Below are 20,501 nucleotides of genomic sequence, written 5' to 3' on the forward strand. Positions count from 1 at the left end.
GTTCCCTAAAATGTTTATTTGTGTACTGATTCCAACAAAATATATTAACATAGACTGACTTTGTAGATTACTACTGTAGATTACCTCACCTCTGAGTATCTTTCTCATACTTTAAACTCCTACAGGACTTAAGATAATTGCCTGAAAAAAAGAAGAAAAAAATCACCTGTATTTACAGACTTAAGAAAAATCCTCTGAAGTGTTAATTCTGTTTTTTTTTATAGTTCTCTGAGAAGAGACTACAATATGTCTATGTTTTCTCAGGCCTGTTCTTATTTCTCTTGCGCTCAAAAATGTTATCCAGACAGACTTGGAGGATGTCCTGTGTTTGTTAGAGATTTCCAGATATTGGGCAGTGCAGCCAGTGGTCCTCCAGTACAGAAGCACAGCAGCCTGGTCCCAGCACTTAGCACAAGGCTGAAGTGCTCTGTGAACTGGATGACCAACTAATATATTCCATTTCATAGTTATAAGAAGGATACATCTTCATAGGACCTGAGGGACATTTTTCTTCTGCTAATAAAGAAGCCTGGTTGTTATCACTGCTTTCCTAACCAGATTCCAGCTTTGGTAATCACATCCCACTTATCTGTATTTCCCACGGGACTGATGCTGAACAAGCTGCTCTTTGATTCCTACCCTGAACTCTCTTGTCTGGCATTGCCAGTTCTGCCCAGCTGGTACCTTTACCATGTAGCCATATTCAGTGACAGGCAAAAACAGGCATGAAAAGCTTATGGTGTGCATTGCATTGCTAGGGTTGCGCACAGGTCTGAGGTTATGACCAAGATTATGGCATCCCATTTTAAAATTCCTAGTGTTGGAGTCAGCACCTGACAGCAGAGATATGGTGGAAAGGTGGCAGAAAGCAGCAGAAGCCCTGTTCCCACAGTGCAGCCAGTGTTGGGTCCAGAACCTCATGCAGTGTGGAGTTTCCATTTGATGGTGATGAGCATCCCCCAGGTCTTCCCCTCTGTATGCAGGTGTTGCGAATGTGCTAAGGATTCTTTGAATCAGATGGTTTGTTGAAGCTGCAGATGATCTATAGTGAACTGTGTGGGGTTTGTGGAGCAGAGGCCAAAAGAACTTCCAACCTCTAAGACATCTGCAGCATGCAGTTTTTGTGCTGAAAAACAGAATAGCCTTTGCATTCAAAATACCTGAGAACAATCTTATGACTGCACAACTTATCATAATTAGAATGCCTAGGAACAAAAGGCATGTATATACTCTTTCATAAAATTACACCTGTAAATGAGAAATTTAAATTTGCTGGTGCAATTTCTGTAGTACTGTGCAAGTATCACTTCTGTATTCAAGTGGTGAGAATATAAATGTTAAATGCCTACTCAGTGTGGAAGTTACATGCACTAATATTATAACTGTGAATGGAAATTGCCTGTTGTTGAATACCTCCACATAGCTTTATGACAATGGCTGTATAAGAAGGACGTAAGCAGCATTTCAAATTGTAAGTTGTGATTTGGATTCTAAATGAGCCATTTCTTTTGCTCTTACAGGAGACTTAGCCAGAGGCCTACAACTGAAGAGCTAGAGCAGAGAAATATCCTGAAGCGTAAGTATTTTATTCATCTTTAAGTTAGTATTTACTTAGAAAGTGAGAACAGCATATGTTGGATTCATATGGAAGCCTGATCATTGTTACTCTCACGTTAGATCCATAGCTGGAAAAAATTAATGTTCTTGAAAATAATATGTCAACACTAGACTTGTATACTAACCTGGAGTGGTAGCTGTGAAAATTGCACACATTCAAGATGCTGAGTTTTACTTGTCACCAACCCACTTCTTGAAGCTGGTCCCAAAGCCCAGGAATGAATTAGATACCCCTTATAAGTAGTTCTAGGCTGGTTAAACTTCCACCTAGTGCTTCTGAGGAGGGAGAGGGAATATCAGTAGGAGCTGGACATGGGATATAAGTGCAGAGTTCGGAAAGTGTACAAAATTCATGGGCTGATTGCTGTCACCTGGTCAGGCCTACAAATCAAGGAGGAGTAATAATTATTGGCTTTTAGGCAACTGTTTGTGCTAATAAAATTCTCTTACTTCTGTGGAAGCTCTGTGTAAGAGTGTCATGTCCTACTTGAAAGCAGAAGCTACTGTTTGTGCACTATGGTGCACAGAAGAGGGCTTAAAGGACTTCAGTCCAATACATAACGTGAATGGACTTTCTAAGAGCATCATTTCTTAACCTGTAGATCACATAGTCAAAATAAAGATAAATTGTGAAATACAGAAGTATTTTAAGTGAAAAACAGCTCATGCTGAACTATGTGAGAAAAGTAATTCAAGTCTTCGGTGGTCCAGGATACGGCCACTGAGCTGGGAACGCCAGCTGGGCTTCTCTGTCCAGCTAATCCATAGATGACTGAACTACCAGCATACCCTTACTGTATTTAACATCACTTTTACCATTACTTATTCTGAGCACAGATTTTGCAATAAGAATCTCAAGATTAGAAAGTAGTTAATAGATTTCTACTCCTGTTTCAGCTTATTTATTGATGTCTTTGGTAGAGTACAGCGCTTTGCACTCAATGCCTCTTTGCTGTTCTTTTCCTTAGTAGCATGCCATCATTCCCTCTTGTTTTTCCTGAAAGGGACAAGGGAAAGCAAAAAGAAATGCTGGAGCCTAAGCCATTCTATGATTCCATGCATGCAGTCTTCAAATTGGCAAAAAAAAAAAAAAAAGGAAAGCTGAGACACTTAATCTGCTTTTTGCTCATAGCAGAAATATAAAATATTTCAAGCTAATCTTTAAAAAGCAAAGCAAAATACAAGAAAAACCAGTGTTTGTAATGGCATTCTGGCCGGAGCCCTTTGAGACTGCAAGTTCTTTCTCAGCTCTGAAACTTTCATATTATTTATTAAAACGGTTACATTCCCTTACAGAGGATCATTCAAAAATGTTTACATGTCTTAGATGCCTTTGTTGTTGCAAGTAACTTTTGTGAGTAAGTGGAGGTTTCTTTCATAAAGCTTCCTTCCTCCTATTTTTAAGCAGTGCGTGGGGAAAAGGGGCTGTATTATTGCTCATAAGTAAACTGCAACTAAAGGAAACCATTGTTTTGAGTGGTATTTATCAGAATTAGAGATTAAGTGGCAAAGATCCAAGTGTTTATTTTAGGCTTAAGTGCAAGCCAAATCCTTCAAGAGTTTCAGGAAAAGTCCTTATTTTTTCTTTTTTTCTATTTCCAGTTAAAGTGAAGAAATCAGTGTTGCAAGTTTTGTTTTGATAATATTACCAGATAAACCAGTTACTAAAAAATTGTTGGATATAATGGCAAGACATTGCAGGCTGATTTCTGTAAAAACAATTTGAATAAAACTAACCAGGCTTCTGAGTCTTCCCACACTAAAACAAAGTTATGATAACTCAAGAGTCCACTTGAAGGAACAGATAAAGCCCTGTATTTTTAATACAGACAGTTCTGAGCTAGTAGTATTTATGGTATTGTGGCAAAGAAACTTTTTATTCTTCCAGAAGTTTTGGATTTAGATAATGGCATTTTTTCCTGTATTTATATAAAGGACAGTGAAGTTCTTGTTCTGCACACCTGCACGCCTGCCCGTGCTGGCTTTGTAAAAAGCAGGGTTTAGCCCCTGGTGCTGGTTAGGGGATATTAATGATTATCTTTGCTTTTAAAACCAGGAAAGAGGAGCTGCTTCTTGCATTCTGCAGCATTTCAAGAGGCAAGCACTTTGTTTGTCTTTTCTTTCTCCTTCCTCAGCGAGCCCGCAGAAAAGTCTAAACATAGCTAATCCCCACAGGGACACAATGGAAAGTTTGGTTTCACGCTCCTGGAGTGCTTTATGGTCAAGACCCGGACAGTCCTCAGGCAGAGCAATTCCTCTCTTCTCTCCCCTCCACTGCAGGCAAGGAAGGAGGGAAGCCCCCCCTTGCTGGGACCTGATCAGAGATTACTGCAAGAGAAAGGCAATTGCACAGCTGGTGCTTTGCCAGTTCAGCAGCAGGACATTTGAGGGGACTTGCAGCTGGGAACGCTGTGTTTATGCTTTCTTTGTCCACTTCATACAGATCAGAACTGCTTTTAAAACTGACTGAAACCAGTCAGAAGGGTGCTTCTGTGTGTCACTGTGTTCCTGTTTGGATGAATGAGTCAATTCATACCTGCAGCTATCACTTGGTGTCTGAGTGGGATTTTCTGCAATACCTGAAAGACCATGAGCCCCATTATTTTTAGCGCATTTATAGAATCTCAGAATGGCTTGGGTTGGAAGGGACCTTAAAGACCATCCTGCTATGGGGCTGCCACTCACCAGCTCAGGCTGCCAGGGCCCCCATTCAACGTAGCCTTAAATACCTCCAGGGATGGAGCATCCAGAACTTCTCTGGGCAGTTTGTTCCAGTGCCTCACCACCTTCTGGATAAATAATGTCTTCCTAATATCTAATCTAAATTTCCCCTCCTTTAGTTTATAGCCATACTCCCTCGTGCTGTCACTCTCAGACTGCGTAAAAAGTCAATCTCTCTACTGTTTATAAGCTTCCTTCAAGTAGTGGCAGGCCACAGTGAGGTCTCCCCGGAGCATTATATTCTCTAGACTGAACAATCCCATCTTCCTCAGCCTTTCTCCATAAGAAAGGTGCTCTAGCCCTCTGATCATCTTTGTGGCCCTCCTCTTGACCTGCCCCAACAGCTCCAGATCCTTCTTGTGCTGCACTAGATGCAGTACTGCAAGTGGGGGCTCACAAAGGCAGAGCAGAGAGGAACAATCACCTCCCTCTCACTGCTGCCATCCCTTTTCTGATGCTGCTCAGGATACAGTTGTCCTTCTGGGCTTCAAGAGCAGCTGTCTGTTCACCAGACCCCTAAGTCCTTCTTCAGAGGATTACTCTCAGTGAATTCTTCTCCCAGTCTGTACTCATATTTTGGTGCAATGCATCTTCTTGTATCATCACAGCAAAACTTCTACTTTGAAAGACCAAATCACATTTTAAGTGTTAGTAAGAATTTGTATCAAGGCAGTGTTTCTGCAGCACTGTTCCACTCAGCAGTCTGGAGAGGTGCAATTCCACGTATTGCAGGAATGAAGGGGACTTGTCAGTGCCATCAATCAGGGGCTGCTGGAGAAACAATGGATTCAAAATGCTAACAAACAGATGCCACCAGATTTCAGTCCTTTTTCTTTAGCTCTTGAGTTTTCTTTCTAGAAGTAAAAAACTTGAATGTGTAACTGCATATATGTGTATCCAGGGATTCACATATGCAGTTGCATTTTCTGTATAAGAGATGGGACTAAAGTGACACATGAAAGGACAAAAATGTGTATGTCAAGCAAATCACAGCTGAATGGAACCTTAAAATCATAATTGGTATTTAATTACCTCAGTTATCGTGTCTATTGGCAGCAAAGACATTATGTTTAAGCAAAAGTTTCAAAATAACAGTGTATTATGTCTGCATTCTTTAGTTTTTGTCAGTTTACAGTTCCTCAGTGGAAACAGGCCATTCATTTATTTGTAGTTTAAGAGAAAAGCTATAGATAAATCATGAACTATATTTGCATTTTAATGTTTTAATAAAATCACCATCAACAACAGACCCAGGCTGATCTCGGCCACAGGCCTGTATGACTGCATCTTGCTGATGGAAATCTAGGGTTGGGATCTTCTCCTAAAGCAGTTCTTGGACTGGCACTGCCTTTTATTTGCTGTCTTCACTTTCTTCTTTTTGCTTTTTTTTTTTTTATCATTTTCCCTCTTCCCCTTTCCCTTGTTTCTTCTTACATGAGCACCTTCAAGTCAGCAAAGAACACGTGCAAGTACCACAAGGTGACGTGTCGTGGTGTTGCCCCCAGTATACCTGCCACAACATGGGAACCTCTTTGCAGCCAGGTTGCCTATACTAATACAGCAGATTGGCCATAGCTGAGCCACACTGGGATTTAAAAGTGCCTTTTTGTCTATACTGGTTGACTGTGTCCACAACGGTCAAATGGATTTTAAATTTGTAGTTAACTTGGAATCACAACTTGGAATCCACAACCCCTAACTTTAAATAAACCAGAATCAGAATGCTGCAAATATTTCTAGGTGGTGTATTTCAGCCACAACAAAGTTAAGCTTGCATGTAATCATGACGTGGACCAATAATGCAAATAATGTTCTTCAGAACATGCATCAATTTAAAAAAAGGCTGAGTCCATCTGAACATGCCCTTATTAATATTCTTGTCACTGGCACTTAAGAAACCAGATTTGGTCAGTTCAGAAATGTATTAATAATTTGTTTCATTTTCATGCCCAAATGCTTTCAGAAAATGTACGTGTAATGTTATTCTGTTCTCATTCAAGTAATTGAAACACTAGACGGCTTTTTTCGGGGTACTTCTTGCCTGCTGTTTTGCAGAAAGGAAACATCAGAAGCCTCTTCTTTGTTGCGTTCTTGATCCGTCATGGTGACTCAATATGTCTACAGAATTGCAGGGAAATTAGGCTATAAAATAGAAATGAGAGCACATGGAAGCAAAAAGCAGAGAACATGTGCAGGGTCACCATAAAATATGAGGAAATGTGAGCCAAAACTTGAAGTCTCGAAGCTTTCAAGCATGGGAAATAAGCATGTGCTGATACAATGCTTAAATATTCACTGCTTTTTATCTCTTTTAAAAACAGAGAAGAATGAAGAAGAGGAACAGGAAGCCAAAAGGGAAATAAAACGTAGACTCAGTAGAAAGGTAATGACGTAAGTTTTTGTATTGTGCTTTTGTGTACATAGGATTATTTTTTTGTAAGACTTGAATAATCAGTGGACATACATTACTGCAAGTAGTCATGCCTCCAGATTAGAAATCTGTTTAAAGAGCAATACAAGCCAATATCCTTTTGGGAGGAGACTCCATTAATTCCAATTTCCCATACCTTAGGAAAGCATACAGTCTGGCCATGCTTAGTATTTGTCTATGTAATCAAGGGAAAGAAGTCACCTGGGGGTTTCCTCTGCGAGCATGGCCACTGCTGTCCGATATGTTCAAGAGCTCCCTAGGGCACCAAAGAGTGCAACAAAGCTGTGTGGGCCCATCCTTTCACCCTTCTCCTGGCTGCACCAAGCAGTTATGGCTGCTCCAAGTGGGATTCTGCTCATTGTCCATGCAAAATAAAAGTTAAGTAAAGCAAAATAAAATAATAAAGTAGTGGATGTGCTGTTCTAGTTCTGGGAGCTAATTCTGGAAGAGAATAGGGAAAGTTTGTGTACATCTCCCTCATCTGCCCTTCCCTTCAGTAATACACTGAGATGGTATTTTGTTTCCTGACTGTGACTGTCCTTAGTTAAAGTGAATGTTTATTGAGATGACTGGAACGATGTGCCTGGGCATCATAATGACAAAACAGAACATCTGACCCCCAAATGTTAAAAAAATGTATGTTTTTTAGTTAGGCAGATCCCCCCCATAAACTGCTTATTTTCTGTATTACAGCTGAACACACAGACTGTCTAACTGTTGATGCAGAAGGACCTCTCATTTAGTGGGGTGAACAGTTGCAAAGTCACAATTAATATTCCGGGGATAACTGTCAGGATTCTCTGTGACCCTCCTGACAAAGACTATTTTTATAACTGAAGAAATTAGGCTGTGTTGCTCCCCCATTCCCATGCAGTGTTCCCAGGGTAGCACCTTTTTTTAGACACCTGAAAGTGACCCTATTTAGAAACACCATTAAAGTCCTCTAGAGACGACATCCCACTCTCAGCTTTTCTTTTATTTTGTCTTATTAAGCATACTATTTTCTGCCTCCCTTGTACAGCTCAGCCTGAGGCCTACCGTGGCTGAACTTCAAGCAAGACGAATCCTACGGTTTAATGAGTACGTGGAGGTTACAGATTCTCCAGATTATGACCGTCGTGCTGACAAGCCGTGGGCCAGGTTAACTCCTGCAGACAAGGCAAGGGGCAAATGTAGATTATAAGAAAATGATTACATCTTTCCTTTTGGTGGGTCCTTTGATCTGCAATTTCTTGGTGCCAGCATCATGAATGACATCTGCTGGAGGCAGTGATATTGTCATGTTGCTGTGCATTTACTGCTTGCAGCTAAGAAAACTCACTCAGGTGCCTATTAAAAGTGCACATGCTAGCGCTGTTACAGCAGCTCGGGCCAAAATTCTTTGCACTTTTAAATCCTTGCTAAGCCAAGCACACAATGTTGGCAAAGAGACACAATCTTCGGAGTTCAGGCAAGGTCTCTGCAGGCAGAATCCTGCGTTAGGATCACTTTTGCAGTTCATTCAAGTGAAAAAACTAGAAGCTATTCCTCCTTTCTAAGGACTCCTGGTCAGAGCTATCATTCATGGAGTTAAATTTATGTGTGCAGCAGTACTTCTTGGGAAGTTTGCCCCATACATACAGCAGTGAATAGTTTCTCTGCATAACTACAAAGAATAAGAGAAATTATTTTGTGATTCTATTTTAAAAGACAAATCAAACTCTTCAGTTTTCTTCCTGCATCTTTTTATAAGAGGAAAGCAGCAGGATTTACGTATCAAAAAGTTCTGGTCCTTTTAGCACTGGATTTGAACCAGCTATCATGCTGACTTGTGCTTGGCATGAAAAGTGATTTGTACAAGAATCCATTGTTTTCTAGCTGAGGACTATGAAGCACTGAATTGATTTCAGCTTGTATTTTAGTATTTATGTCAGTTCATCTGACAATCAAGGACTGAATCTCACATCATCAAGGTGGAGACACTGAAAGTTTCCAGACGTGTTTCTGTATGTTGACTCTGGGAGGGGCTGAGCCCTCTCTAGTCCTCAACTAGTCTGTGGGAGAATAGAGTGCCCAGCATCTCCATTTTCACTGAAGCCCATCTTCCGAGAAAACCTGGGTAAGCTTCCTAGAACAAGCAGTGAGTTTCCTATCTAATTTAGGATGTTTTTTTTAATCTCAGCTCATTCTGTAATGAACAGATGTCGAAGGTTGCTTCTGTGATCCTCATTGGCCTCAGCAGAAAGGCAAAGGCCCCGGGTCTGGAAACTCCCTGCCCTTTTCTCCCAAGGAAGTAATTTTTCTAATTCCAGTGGGAACAGAAGATAGCACTGTAAAAATATTATGGAGCTGTAGCTCTGTTGTCTTTGCTACTGATTTGGTGCTCAGAAATTACTCTCTCTTTTTCCTTATTGCAGCAATCTCGTACAAGCATGCTGCTGTGGCTAACTGGAACCATACCCTGTTTAAAATGAAGTTTTTCATTTACGAGACCTCAGTCTGGTGATGCTGTAATTTTATCATGTTGTATGTCTGTTCATCATTGAAAGGCATGCATGCCAGATGAGATTTCTTTAGGGGTTAATGAAATGACAGTGCTTTTTACTTAAAATAGAGAAAAGAGAACGCAAGAATAAACTGACATTTTATTTAGCAGTGAATGTGGGAAATCACTTGTCACGGAAACAAAAGCCTTTCTAGTATCAAAGAATCATAAAGTTTGGAAAAGACCTCTAAGATCATTGAGTCCAACTGTTGATCCATCCCTACCATGCCCACTAACCATGTCACTCAATGCCAGATCTACAAGTTTCTTGAGTACCTCCAGGGACAGTGACTGCACTACATCCACTGGTAGCATGTTCCAATGCATCAAAAACCTGTCTGTGAAGAACTTTCTCCAAATATCCAGCCTGAACCTCCCCTGGCACAACTGAAGGCCATTACCTCTTGTCCTATCCCTAGTTACAAGGGAGAACCCCCACCTCACCACATCCTCCATTCAGGCAGTTGTAGAGAGCGATAAGGTCTCTGCTGGGCCTCCTTTTCTCCAGACTAAGCAATCTCAGTTCTCTCAGCCACTCATCATAAGAGTGACAGCAGGGCGATAGCATTTGAGGTGTGCAGCCTCCCTGGTGCTGAGCACAAGGGGACAATCACCTCCCTCATCCTGACCACACTACAAGACAAGATGCCATTGGTCTTCTTGGCCACCTGGGCACATTGCTAACTCATGGGCACAGCTGGTTATCAGCCAGCACCTCCAGATCCTTTTCTACCACACAGCTTTCCAGCCACTCTGCCCCAAGCCTATAGCACTGCATCAGTGTAACTTATCCAGATCCTTCTGTAGGGTCTTCCTACCCTCAGGCAGATCCACACTTCGTCCCATCTTGGTGTCACCTGCAAACTTACTGAGGGTGCACTCAGTCCTCATCCAGATCATCAGTAAAGATAAAAAACAGGGCCAGCCCCAAAACTGACCCATGGCAACACCACCTATGACCACTCACCAGCTGGATTTAACTCCATTCAATACCACTCTTTGGCCTGGACTCCCAGCTATGTTTTTTTACCCAGTGAGGAGTGTACCTGTCCAAGCCATGGACTTCTGCAAGACTGAAGTCTGAAGTGCTGTGGAAGACAAAGTCAGAGGCCTTACTAAAGTCTAGGTAGATCCACAGCCTTTTCCTCATCCAATAGGCAGGTCTCCTGGTCACCAAAGGAGATCAGGTTGCTTAAATAGGAGCTGCCTTTTGTGAAGACATCCTGGCTAGGTCTGATCCCTTGGTGTTGTGTCCCACATGTAATCTATACATTAGAATTTTTCAGAGATAACATGTATTACCTGATGAAGTAAATTGCTTATTATTCTTTTAACATAAGCAGCAAGGACTGACATTTGTGAAGTGCACTGAATTTATGTTGTTCTTTAGTATCTGCCAACTAAAAGCATGAAATGTCCAAATATTTTGTGCAATTTTACATAGAATTAAGCAAACCAAGTGACTAATTTGCACTTAAAAAGTGCTATTCATCTTGCATCCTTGAAGTTCTGTCTTCATGTTTCTCACAGTTGCATATATCATTGTTGTTTGTTAGGCGGCAATACGGAAAGAACTGAATGAATTTAAAAGCACAGAAATGGAAGTACATGAGGAAAGTCGACAGTTTACCAGGTGGGTGAATCCATCTTTTTGTGTAAGTCAGAGAGAAGACTATGACAGCTGCCCTTTGCCCTTCTGCAGTCCTCTGCAAGTGTCTCATGACTACATAGACTCCTGCCTTTAGTTTCCTTGAATCCCACCAGAATCCTGTTGCTGATTCTGGGGGTTGCTGATGCATCTCTAATGCTGCCAGGGCAGTGAAAGTGACTGCAGCCAATCAGTTACTCAGTGGAGAAGGATTGTTTGGGAAATCTAAACAGTAATCCTTTGAAAGGACTAAACATTCCTCTCAGGTGAATTTAACAGTCCTCCCTTGCTTTTGGAAGCATGCAATTTGTAAATGTGTTTGGTTAGTGATGAACTTCAGAAAAGTCTCCATCGATATTATGGGCAGTCGCCTAAACTTGTGATAGCATTTTCTGGGGAATGAGACAAAATCCCTTGTTTGTCCAATGAGACAGAATTCCTTGTTTGCTACTTGTAATATTTTAATCCAGACTTGTTTTATTCTCTGTTTTGGATAACACGAAGATTTAGTTTGAAACACGATTGCTTAAAGAACTCTGAAGTGTCCAGGTTTTAGTAGAACTTCAAATTTGGCAGATTTATTCCTAGGAGGGGAGAGGAGTTTTTTCTGCCATCCCCATGGCATCTGATGTATCTTTTGAAATTCTGAAGGCTGAAAACTGCCACCAGAAGCAGAGCTTGCTGTTAGGATCAGCCAACACCACATGCATAGTGCTATTGTCTTCACTTTCACACAGAGTTGTCAGATACAGACAGTTGCCCCGCTATTTCAATCAAACTTAAGATCCTAGCAGGTGAGTGTGAATCCTATAGTGTCACAGTAAAAATTCAAATCACGTTCTGACAATTAGAAAATGTCCTTTTCAGATACGGTTCTTTACCTTTTCATTTGGCTTCTGGTGTCATTTTCTCTTCAATTTTCTCTTCAATTAGTATATCCTATTCAGAACTGTAAAAATAATATTTTTTAAATGGGCATCACAGTGGAGAGAAGGAAAATGTTTAGGAATTGAAACCTGGGTGAAAGAGATGGAGTGCCACCCCTTGCTTAAGTTGTTTTGTTTTATTTTCCAAGTTGCACTGCATTATAGAAGCATAAGTACAAATATGCATGAATCATACAAAAAGAATGAGATATTTTTTCACTGGAATTGAAAACAGTTGAGACTGATTATAGCTGGCTTCTTGAAAGCTGAAGAAAATATTCAGTGGAGCGACAAACCAGTTAAAAAGTGAAAACTTTTTTTGAGATGGTTCTTGGAAAATAGAGTCAAAAATAATAGGCATGGCCAAATGATGGCAAATACAGGTAGAGATACTACAGAATCCTGGAGGAATTTGATCGCAAGGGATGTATGATTCTCTCTGCACCCTTTATTTTCACTGAATGTGTTGTGGAGCCACTGCGTAGAACTCTAAAAAGAGCAACACTAGAAAATGTCTATTTAGGTAACTAAATTAATGCAGATGTTTTAAGTCAGTTGCATTTTTGAGCAGAAAGAGATTCAGTTTCCTACTGGATCTTTCATTTAAAATTATGTAGTTGGCCATTACATTTGAATTGATACCAACGTGAATTGTTTTATGAAGGCTGTAGACAAAAGTCATTGTCCAGAGAAGGAGTTAACTCTTCTAAACAATTTTTGTTTGAAGGATGATTACTGAGATAGTACAAACTTGCACCGGTGGTTGGTTAACAAAGATTCATTTGTGAAGCTCTTTGATACAGTGAGACAACAAAGAAGCCACTTAATAAACAAAAAAATTCTTACAACATACCATCAGTTATATTATTTCACATTATAAAAAGTTCTGTTGTTATAGTCAGTATTTACAGCATCTCTGAATTATTCAAATCTCATGCTAAAGTTGGGAAAGAAAAGCCACTGTTTTTCATTGCTCATTATTTACTGCACAATAACTGTCAGCTGAATGGTTCTTCTGCTACTAATTTAGATTGATTCCTTCTGTTGTTCTGTAACAGAATCCAAGAAATTGAGTTTCTAAAAATAAGGAATAAATCAAAGCTTGGGAAGAGGATATTAGTAGATGTTTATAAAGCCCTTCTAATGGAAATGCTATATATAGTCAATATATAAACAATATATATATTGCTATTCTTCACAAGTAAAAAAACCTGCCTTTTTTTGCAATGCACGGTACCCACTCTTAGCAGATGAGCTGCATACTTGTGAATGTCACCTTTTGTGTACACCTCCTGTACTTGAAAACACTTTCCCATTCTGTGCCATATTACTGATTTTTCCTTTTATTTCTCTTTTGTTTCTCTTTTGTTTTTCTTTTGTTTCTCTTCTCTGGGGCCATTTTACACAGTGAGGTGTATTTGGGCCTTTATTTGTCCCAGCTGGCAAAGAAAGCTTCTGCCATGCTATAAAATTTGTTGCTTGCTTTAAAAAGAAATCCTTTAAATCTTTTTTTTTTTTTTTTTTTAAAGCCTCATTTTGCAGAATCTTTGAAAAACAGAAAGTTAATTTTTATGGCTCAGCAAAGCTCTTCTGGTTTACCACCAGGATCTCTCCAAATAGCAGATACAATATGGCTCAATCTGTGCTGCTAAACAAAGCAGTTTGGAGGCTGTTGCCCATTCCTGAGGCCAGCAGACTCGGCACAGCTTGGATTCCTACAGCTAACTTCTTCCCTACCACAAGCAAATGAGGGTGTCTTGCTGTCCCTGGCTGTGTCCAGTCCTCCTGTTGGCCTGTGCTAACCCTAAGCTGTGCCCAGGCAGTGTCTGGAAGACCAGTGGTTGGCCCAAGCAAAGCTGTGCTAGGGGCCGTAGCATAGCAGGTTAATGAAGTGGACGGACACATATTAGTGCCTGAGCTACATCATAGCTGTATGTCAGTTGCAGTAATGTAATTCTAATTGATTTATCATTTCAGGTTTCATCGTCCATAGTTGTATGACCACATCCCATGTTTTATGTAACAATTTTCTTTGGGGAAATCATGGTGTCCTGAAGACCCAAGAGTGCACTGGAACTTGACTGAGTGTGAGTGTATCTTGCAGCTTGCCCTGAAGTTAATGAAGGATGTGGCCTCGTCTTTATTAATGAACAAATTAATTGACTAGGAGGAGAAGCCATATGAAGTGTTTATTTTAACAAAGATACATCTCGATGCTAAGACAGAGCATGGTGCTGTGGCCAGCCCACAGAGACGAGCTGATGGTCTTCTTCATCAGAGTTTGACACATCGGGAAGAGCAGAAGACAATCACTTGAGAGCCTAGGGCCAGGAACCCCTCAGACCTTATGGCATTGTGACTGGGGGTAACTGAGGAGGGGAGCGTGAGGAGGACTGAGAGCAGGGGGAGGGAGACTTCCCTTGTCAGCCAAAAGTGAATGGTGGGATGGTTGGCACTGTTTAGGGATGCACTTGGCCAGTGGGAAGAATCATTTAAAAAAACAAACAAACAACTGTGTGAGCAGCTGTGCATGTAAATTCTAGTGGCTGCAGCCTGTCTGAGAAAGACAGAAAGCCACAAGTCCTCATGTCATCAGTACTTTAGTGAAGAACTGTAATTTTCTCTGGTGCCAGTAAATGCAGATGCCAGAAATTAGTCCTATTATAACTCAGAAGTCTTTTTTTTAAATCCTGATGAGCATGCTTCAAGAAAATACATTGAACGTTCATACAGAACAAGTATATTTTTCATTTTCTAATGTTGACATACTCTGGATCCTCCTAAATAGGTAAACAGGATTCAGAGAGCAAACGACACCTGATGCTATGAATGCAATGAAATTATTTGTGTTTAAAAACACTCCTTTCTACCTGTCACTTGCCATTCAAACCAGAGGGATCACTATCACCTCACCTGTGGCAGGCAGTAGTGACAGCTTTGACATAACATGTTAGTGTGGATCCAAATTCAGAATTGAAATGGGGCACAAAAGCCCTTACTGGCAAGTTGGAGCAGTGATTGCTAAATGACATTTTACATGTGAGAGCCCTTGCGCTGCTTATAGGAAGGACTCACATATGAATCAGTGTGTCTTCAGTCTGTGGTCTTGTGAAAGTTAATAGAAAATCCTTAGAGCATCTGCAGCCTGTTTTTGTTGAGTGTGAAGAATGCTTATTAGATCCATAAATTTTTATACTATCTTGGAATTGTGTATGTGAAGACTGCTATTCAAACTAAATGGTATGGAGTGTGAAAGGCAATACATGCTTTTTGTAAGTTGGCCCTAAACCTATTAAAAAGCCTGTGGCGTTGTTTACACTAAGGAATTCTCTGTCATATATTAGCACTTATTTATCCTTTGAATTATGTACACAACATTTTGGGGGGGGAAGGGGGGGGGAAGAGGGAGGGGGATATGGAATTCACATATGCATACATGTAATGCAGTATTACAATATATATGCTATTTATCCTTTCTAATGTGTGTACATATTACAATTTATTTTTGTCTTTTATGTGTCCTGCTTAGTTTTTAACTATGAAGTGTAAGTATTTCTTTTTCAGGCAATAAAAGGTCTGCATAGATGTGATTCTTACCTCAAAACCTGCAGTAGATTCTTGTGGAATGTTTTTATTTCCTAAAATGGAAGATTGTTGATTTAGATGTCAGCCTAAAGGCAGGAAGGCAATTTAGTGGCTTAAATTACATCTCCCTCTTTACTGATATTTACAGCAAGATTAGGTTTGCATAAATGAGGTGGATTATTTTAGTAAAGAGCACTTGAAGTAACAGGAGAGTGCTTTCCAACAGCGGCCATCCTGTTATCATAAATGAGTTGACAAACTTTTTTTTTTCTTAAAGAAAATAGATTTAAATGTCTGTTAGGATCATTTGTATTTTAGTAAAAATCCAATAGAGTAAGAGCCAAAAATATCAATAATCAAATAAGATAGCCATCTACGTGCTTGTAGATGTACAGCAAAGAAAAGAATAACCACCTTGCTTTTTTTAATGGAATCAATAAGAGGCATTAAGATTCCATTTGCAGGAAATAGTTCAGCTTCTGCAAGGGCCATCATTTCGTAAATATAGAAATATCACTTTGACATCAAGGAAGCAGGGAAAATGTATTCTTTGGCACTAAATCATATAGAAATGATCAGGCCATTAGAGAGTGAAGGTTTGTCAGCAGTTCTGGTAGAATCCTAATTTTTATTTTTAGAATTTGAAGACCAAACTTAAAACCTTATACCAGCACTTAATAAATAGTTCTGCGTAAGGCTTCTTTTTGTTGCCAAACTTGGAAATGTGTGTCCAAAATCCTATAAAGGTTTGCTCTGTTGACTTTGAAGTATGAAACACAGTATTTGACTTCAAAGGAAACAGGTGGAACAATTAACTACACCTCAGTACCGCTTTAATCGCTTTCAAACTGTTGGAAGTACACAAGATACTCAAGGCAGAAATACAGCTGGGGTACAGAGTGTAATAGCTTTGGCCAAGGTCAGGTCAGACCACACAAACTTTATAGAACGTAGCAGTTCCATTGACATGCCAGGGTATGTAAGGATTACATAAGTGAACTAATACTCATTAGGCTCTTAGGATGAAGAGAACCAAGTGACTCTGCAAGAAGACATTCCTCCAGACCAGGCTGAGAACATGAACGGCGAGAAACATGCTGCCTTCTTACTTAAGAGCTAAGGCACAAAGATGAGAATACAACTTCTGGCTCAGGCTTCCTCAAACTGCATTTTGCCATAAGGCATGAGGATATGTAGGTGAGGCATCTCTTAGGTTTTCCTATTCTCCTCCTGGTTTTTGTTAGTTGTTTTGTTTTGCCTTGTTTTAAAGTATTCTCTATGACTCATTGCTGGAGACAGAATACTAGCCTGGGTGGAGATGCTGAGCTGTTCTTTCATTTCTTGTGTAATTTCTTAATACTTCCATGATAAATAATCAGATGCATTCTTTTGCCTGCAGTTCAGTTAGCTACTTAAGCAAATGTATGTAACTGGACAAAAAGAGTTGCCTTTATTGGGACTTATGTAAAAATGTAGTATATTTGGAGAAACAGAACTATAAACTATCCATTGTGTATTGTACTCACGCACAGACTTAGAATTGTATATATTATTTTTATATTCTAAATATCAACTGGGAGGACGGCAACAGCTGTAAAGTGTTACCCACACAATAAAAAAATGAGATTTTGGTATGTCACTGTGAAGCAAGTTTGCTTTACCTTATTACCTGCTTACCTGCTCATCTACTGGTCCTCTGTACTGATTCCAACAGCTTCAAGTTGCTATAACAGCCTGTTGGACAGTTGTGTACTTAACTCGTCATGATGCTGCATGCCTGTCAGCATGGAAAAAACAGGATAAGCCCTGAGAAACTCCTGAATGAGAAGTCCTGGTGGAAAGAAATTAAAAGGAGATTTAAAAATGGCAAAGAAAGAATAACACTTCCCATACAATACATAGAATGGGCAGCTGACTAAAAGGGATCCAGCTGTAAATTTCTGTCAGGTTGGACAGTTCATTTCAGTATCATCTAGAGCATGTGAGAAACCTTGCATGCATAGCTATGGTCCACAAGGTCAGATGTCAACTCAGATGTCCTCATCCACACAGGAGAAAATTAGTGGCCTGAAGTGGTGGTTTCTGAACTGACCCTCTGGGGCATGTTTATCGCATGACAGCTTGTTGCTGTATGGGTATGGGGGTCAGGTGCTTAAGCAAATCCTAATTTATTCTTCACAAAACCAGTTGGAATGGTTCTAGAACACCTCTCTGCTTTCATATATCAGGCAATATATGTTAGTCCTTACAGTTTCAAATGAGAAATTCCTCAAAATGTGATGTGTGTAGAATCAAAAACTTAAAAAAAAAAAAAAAAAAAAAAAAAAAGTAAAAAAAGAAAAAAAGCTAACTGGCAGTGATTATTTAAATCAAAAAACATTTCACAAGCAGCGTTTTGAAACAGTGTAGGACCAGGAGCCATGCCTCTGAATGACTGCATGCATTCACAGCCTCTCGCAGGTCTGCAAGGCTGCATCCATGGGTGGATTTAGTGTTTGCACATGGCTCTGCATGCCCCTTGCTGAAGTGGCTTTCACCCCCCCGCCCCTGAGCTGTGGGCCAGTACTTTCAGCAGCTTTTTGCCCGGTTATAAACATGGTCTGAGCCTCCATTTTGTATCCTTGTAAGAAGAGAAGATTAAAACTGCGTATCTACTCCAGCTGCTCGGGAGCCACCTGGAGCCCAGGCATGGGCTGAAGGAAAGGCCTACACGGCCTGTGACGGCCATGCTGCCCCAAGGCCTTGCACTCCAGCACCGCTCTGGTTGGGCCCTGCTTGTGTCCAGCAGGGATGACAGTGTGAACCCTTCTCCTGACATGCCCACTAATGCATGAAATGGGAATGTAAACCAAGCTCAACGCATACATCTGCGCTGCTGAGTGTATCGGAACCCTGTTGTTTACTGCTTTTACATCATCTTTTTTTATTTGCATCTCAAGGAGTCAAGGCCTGTGCTGCTGCTGTGAACTGAAATATAGATGTACTCAGGGTGAAAAACAAAATAAACTCTCCTCCTGGCTTTAGGAGCTCCCACATTCAGCTCCATTATTGTGATTATTTTTATCAACAAAGCTCAGTGCAATACCTGCTGCTGGCATCTAGCTTTTGATGGACAAAAAACCTCCCAAAGCTGAAAGGTTTAGTAGGTTGATGTTAGATATTCCGAGGATCAAATAAAAAGACAAGTAAATTATCTAGATTTGAGGATAAAATAAAAAGTAACTTCCCCAGAACAGATCAAAGTTTCAGTTTAAAAGAAATCTGAAAAAAAAAGGATATGTATCTATATAGAAAAAAGGGAGGAATTGAGTAAAAACATGTTTCACTGTAATATTTTGACAGGTTTCTAGTTATTAAATGTAATCATTAGTAAGGTCTTGATGCATTTTGTCAGTGCTCCCATCTTGTTTCAAGATTTTATTGGAAACAGAGCGTATGTGGACTAGATACAGCATTTCACCAATATTTCATTGTTTTCTAGAAGCTAAATATTGCATTGGATAGGAACAAAGAAATTAATGGTATTCTCAGTATGTTCTTGTTCAATCCCTAATTCTTTATATAAAAAGTCTTGCAAAACTATGTCAAATTTAACCATATTTGATCATTGTTATGATACAGTAAAACGTTGCCGAACATATCTTCTCTTCCTTTCACTACTTTGTCTGGTGATATACTGATTTGTAGACTTGTATCAATTTTGGAATTAAAGAAATACTGTATTTTGGACAATTGTTTTAGCTGGTATGCTCTTAAACAAAGAAAGATATCAATAGATTGTTTCAGCGGACTTTTGTGTGAGTAGAGGTGGGAAGGGTGTGGAGATGGAACAAGTTGCTATTCCTTTCCAGTTTTTTATAGAGCAATCGCTCAAAGAACAGAACGGAATGGAATAGGTCCAGTTGGATTGGGCCTATAAAGGACATTGTGTCCAACCACTTTTACTCTGAATAGATAATGGCAGTGTTAATATGCCCTGTTTCATAGACCCAACTGTACCTCAGTCAAGAAACTTCAAAGAACTTCTGTTTTCTGTGGCAGAGCTGAGGTTGACTAGGGACAGGGCACTGCTCAGTGCTGAGCATTATGCAGTGAGCATTTTGTATAATTAAAAACCGAATGCATTTACTTGTGTTTTAGCAGTGTGACATTAATGATCAAATAAGATAACTATAAAGACATGGCTAGAAATGTCTGATGTTGCACATGTGTATTGATATCTGTGAATGTAAATAACTGGAAAAGCTATGAATTAATTACAGCTTCGGTACTGTAGCATATAACCGTACACACACACAAATTTATTCTGATACTGTCATCTGAAAAAATAGAACATGTATTATGTTTTTTTCACAGAGGTCATATATATGCTTGTTCTATGATGTTTTTATTTAACAAGCAAAAAATGTGTGCTGCCTAGTTGTACAGTACTGTAGGATACTCTGCTGTGCACAGTTCCAAGTGCCTTAGACAAGTGTTTAGCTCTTTCCATTACAGATACATGTGAATGTATATATAAATATATATAAATACAAAATAAAGGAAATAACCTCAATAAAATTGTTCAGAAAATCTTAACAGACAATATTCTGTTCTTGACTCCCTGGCAAGTAAATGGGCATATGTAGTGGAGTTAGAGAGCTGTTACTTGTTGGAAAGTTGTCTGCAGAGGTTGAATTAGAAGTCATTCTGTGTGGAAATGAAGGAAAGTGAAATGAAGTTCCTGAAACCTTCCTTTGAATTGAGTCACAAAACCACAGACTGGGTTGGGTTGGAAGGGACCTCAAAGTCCACCCTGCTCCAATCCCTCTCCTGGCCTGCCCGCACTGGATCAGGCTGCCCAGGGCCCATCCATCGCAGCTCGAGCGCCTCCAAGGGTGTTCTGAGTTTACCTTCAAACATATGTGCTTTGCAGGAACAAAGACAAAAGCTGATAGCATGGATCTGCTGGGTCCCCTACCGCTATCGGCAGGACTAGAGGGAATGGCCTCAAGTTGAGCCGCGGGGATTCAGGTTGGACACTAGGAAATAATTCCTCTCTGAAAGAGC

The 20,501-nt window shown here is 40.0% G+C and overlaps 1 protein-coding gene across 1 annotated transcript in view; it reads left to right on the forward strand.

Annotated features, from left to right (window-relative positions):
• The window catches only part of PHACTR2 (phosphatase and actin regulator 2), a 77,244-nt gene extending 57,214 nt beyond the window's left edge, over positions 1-20,030 (forward strand). The window contains exons 8-12 of the mRNA XM_042877686.1: positions 1,521-1,576; positions 6,660-6,721; positions 7,791-7,928; positions 10,850-10,926; positions 13,845-20,030. Coding sequence (XP_042733620.1) covers positions 1,521-1,576; positions 6,660-6,721; positions 7,791-7,928; positions 10,850-10,926; positions 13,845-13,860 — 349 coding nt within the window. The 3' untranslated portion in view covers positions 13,861-20,030. The remainder of the gene's footprint in view (positions 1-1,520; positions 1,577-6,659; positions 6,722-7,790; positions 7,929-10,849; positions 10,927-13,844) is intronic.
• The last annotated feature ends 471 nt before the right edge of the window (positions 20,031-20,501 follow it).

The sequence above is a fragment of the Lagopus leucura genome, unplaced genomic scaffold (genome assembly GCF_019238085.1).
Source record: "Lagopus leucura isolate 7727_CA_CO unplaced genomic scaffold, USGS_WTPT01 Super-Scaffold_73, whole genome shotgun sequence".
NCBI lineage: Eukaryota > Metazoa > Chordata > Aves > Galliformes > Phasianidae > Lagopus > Lagopus leucura.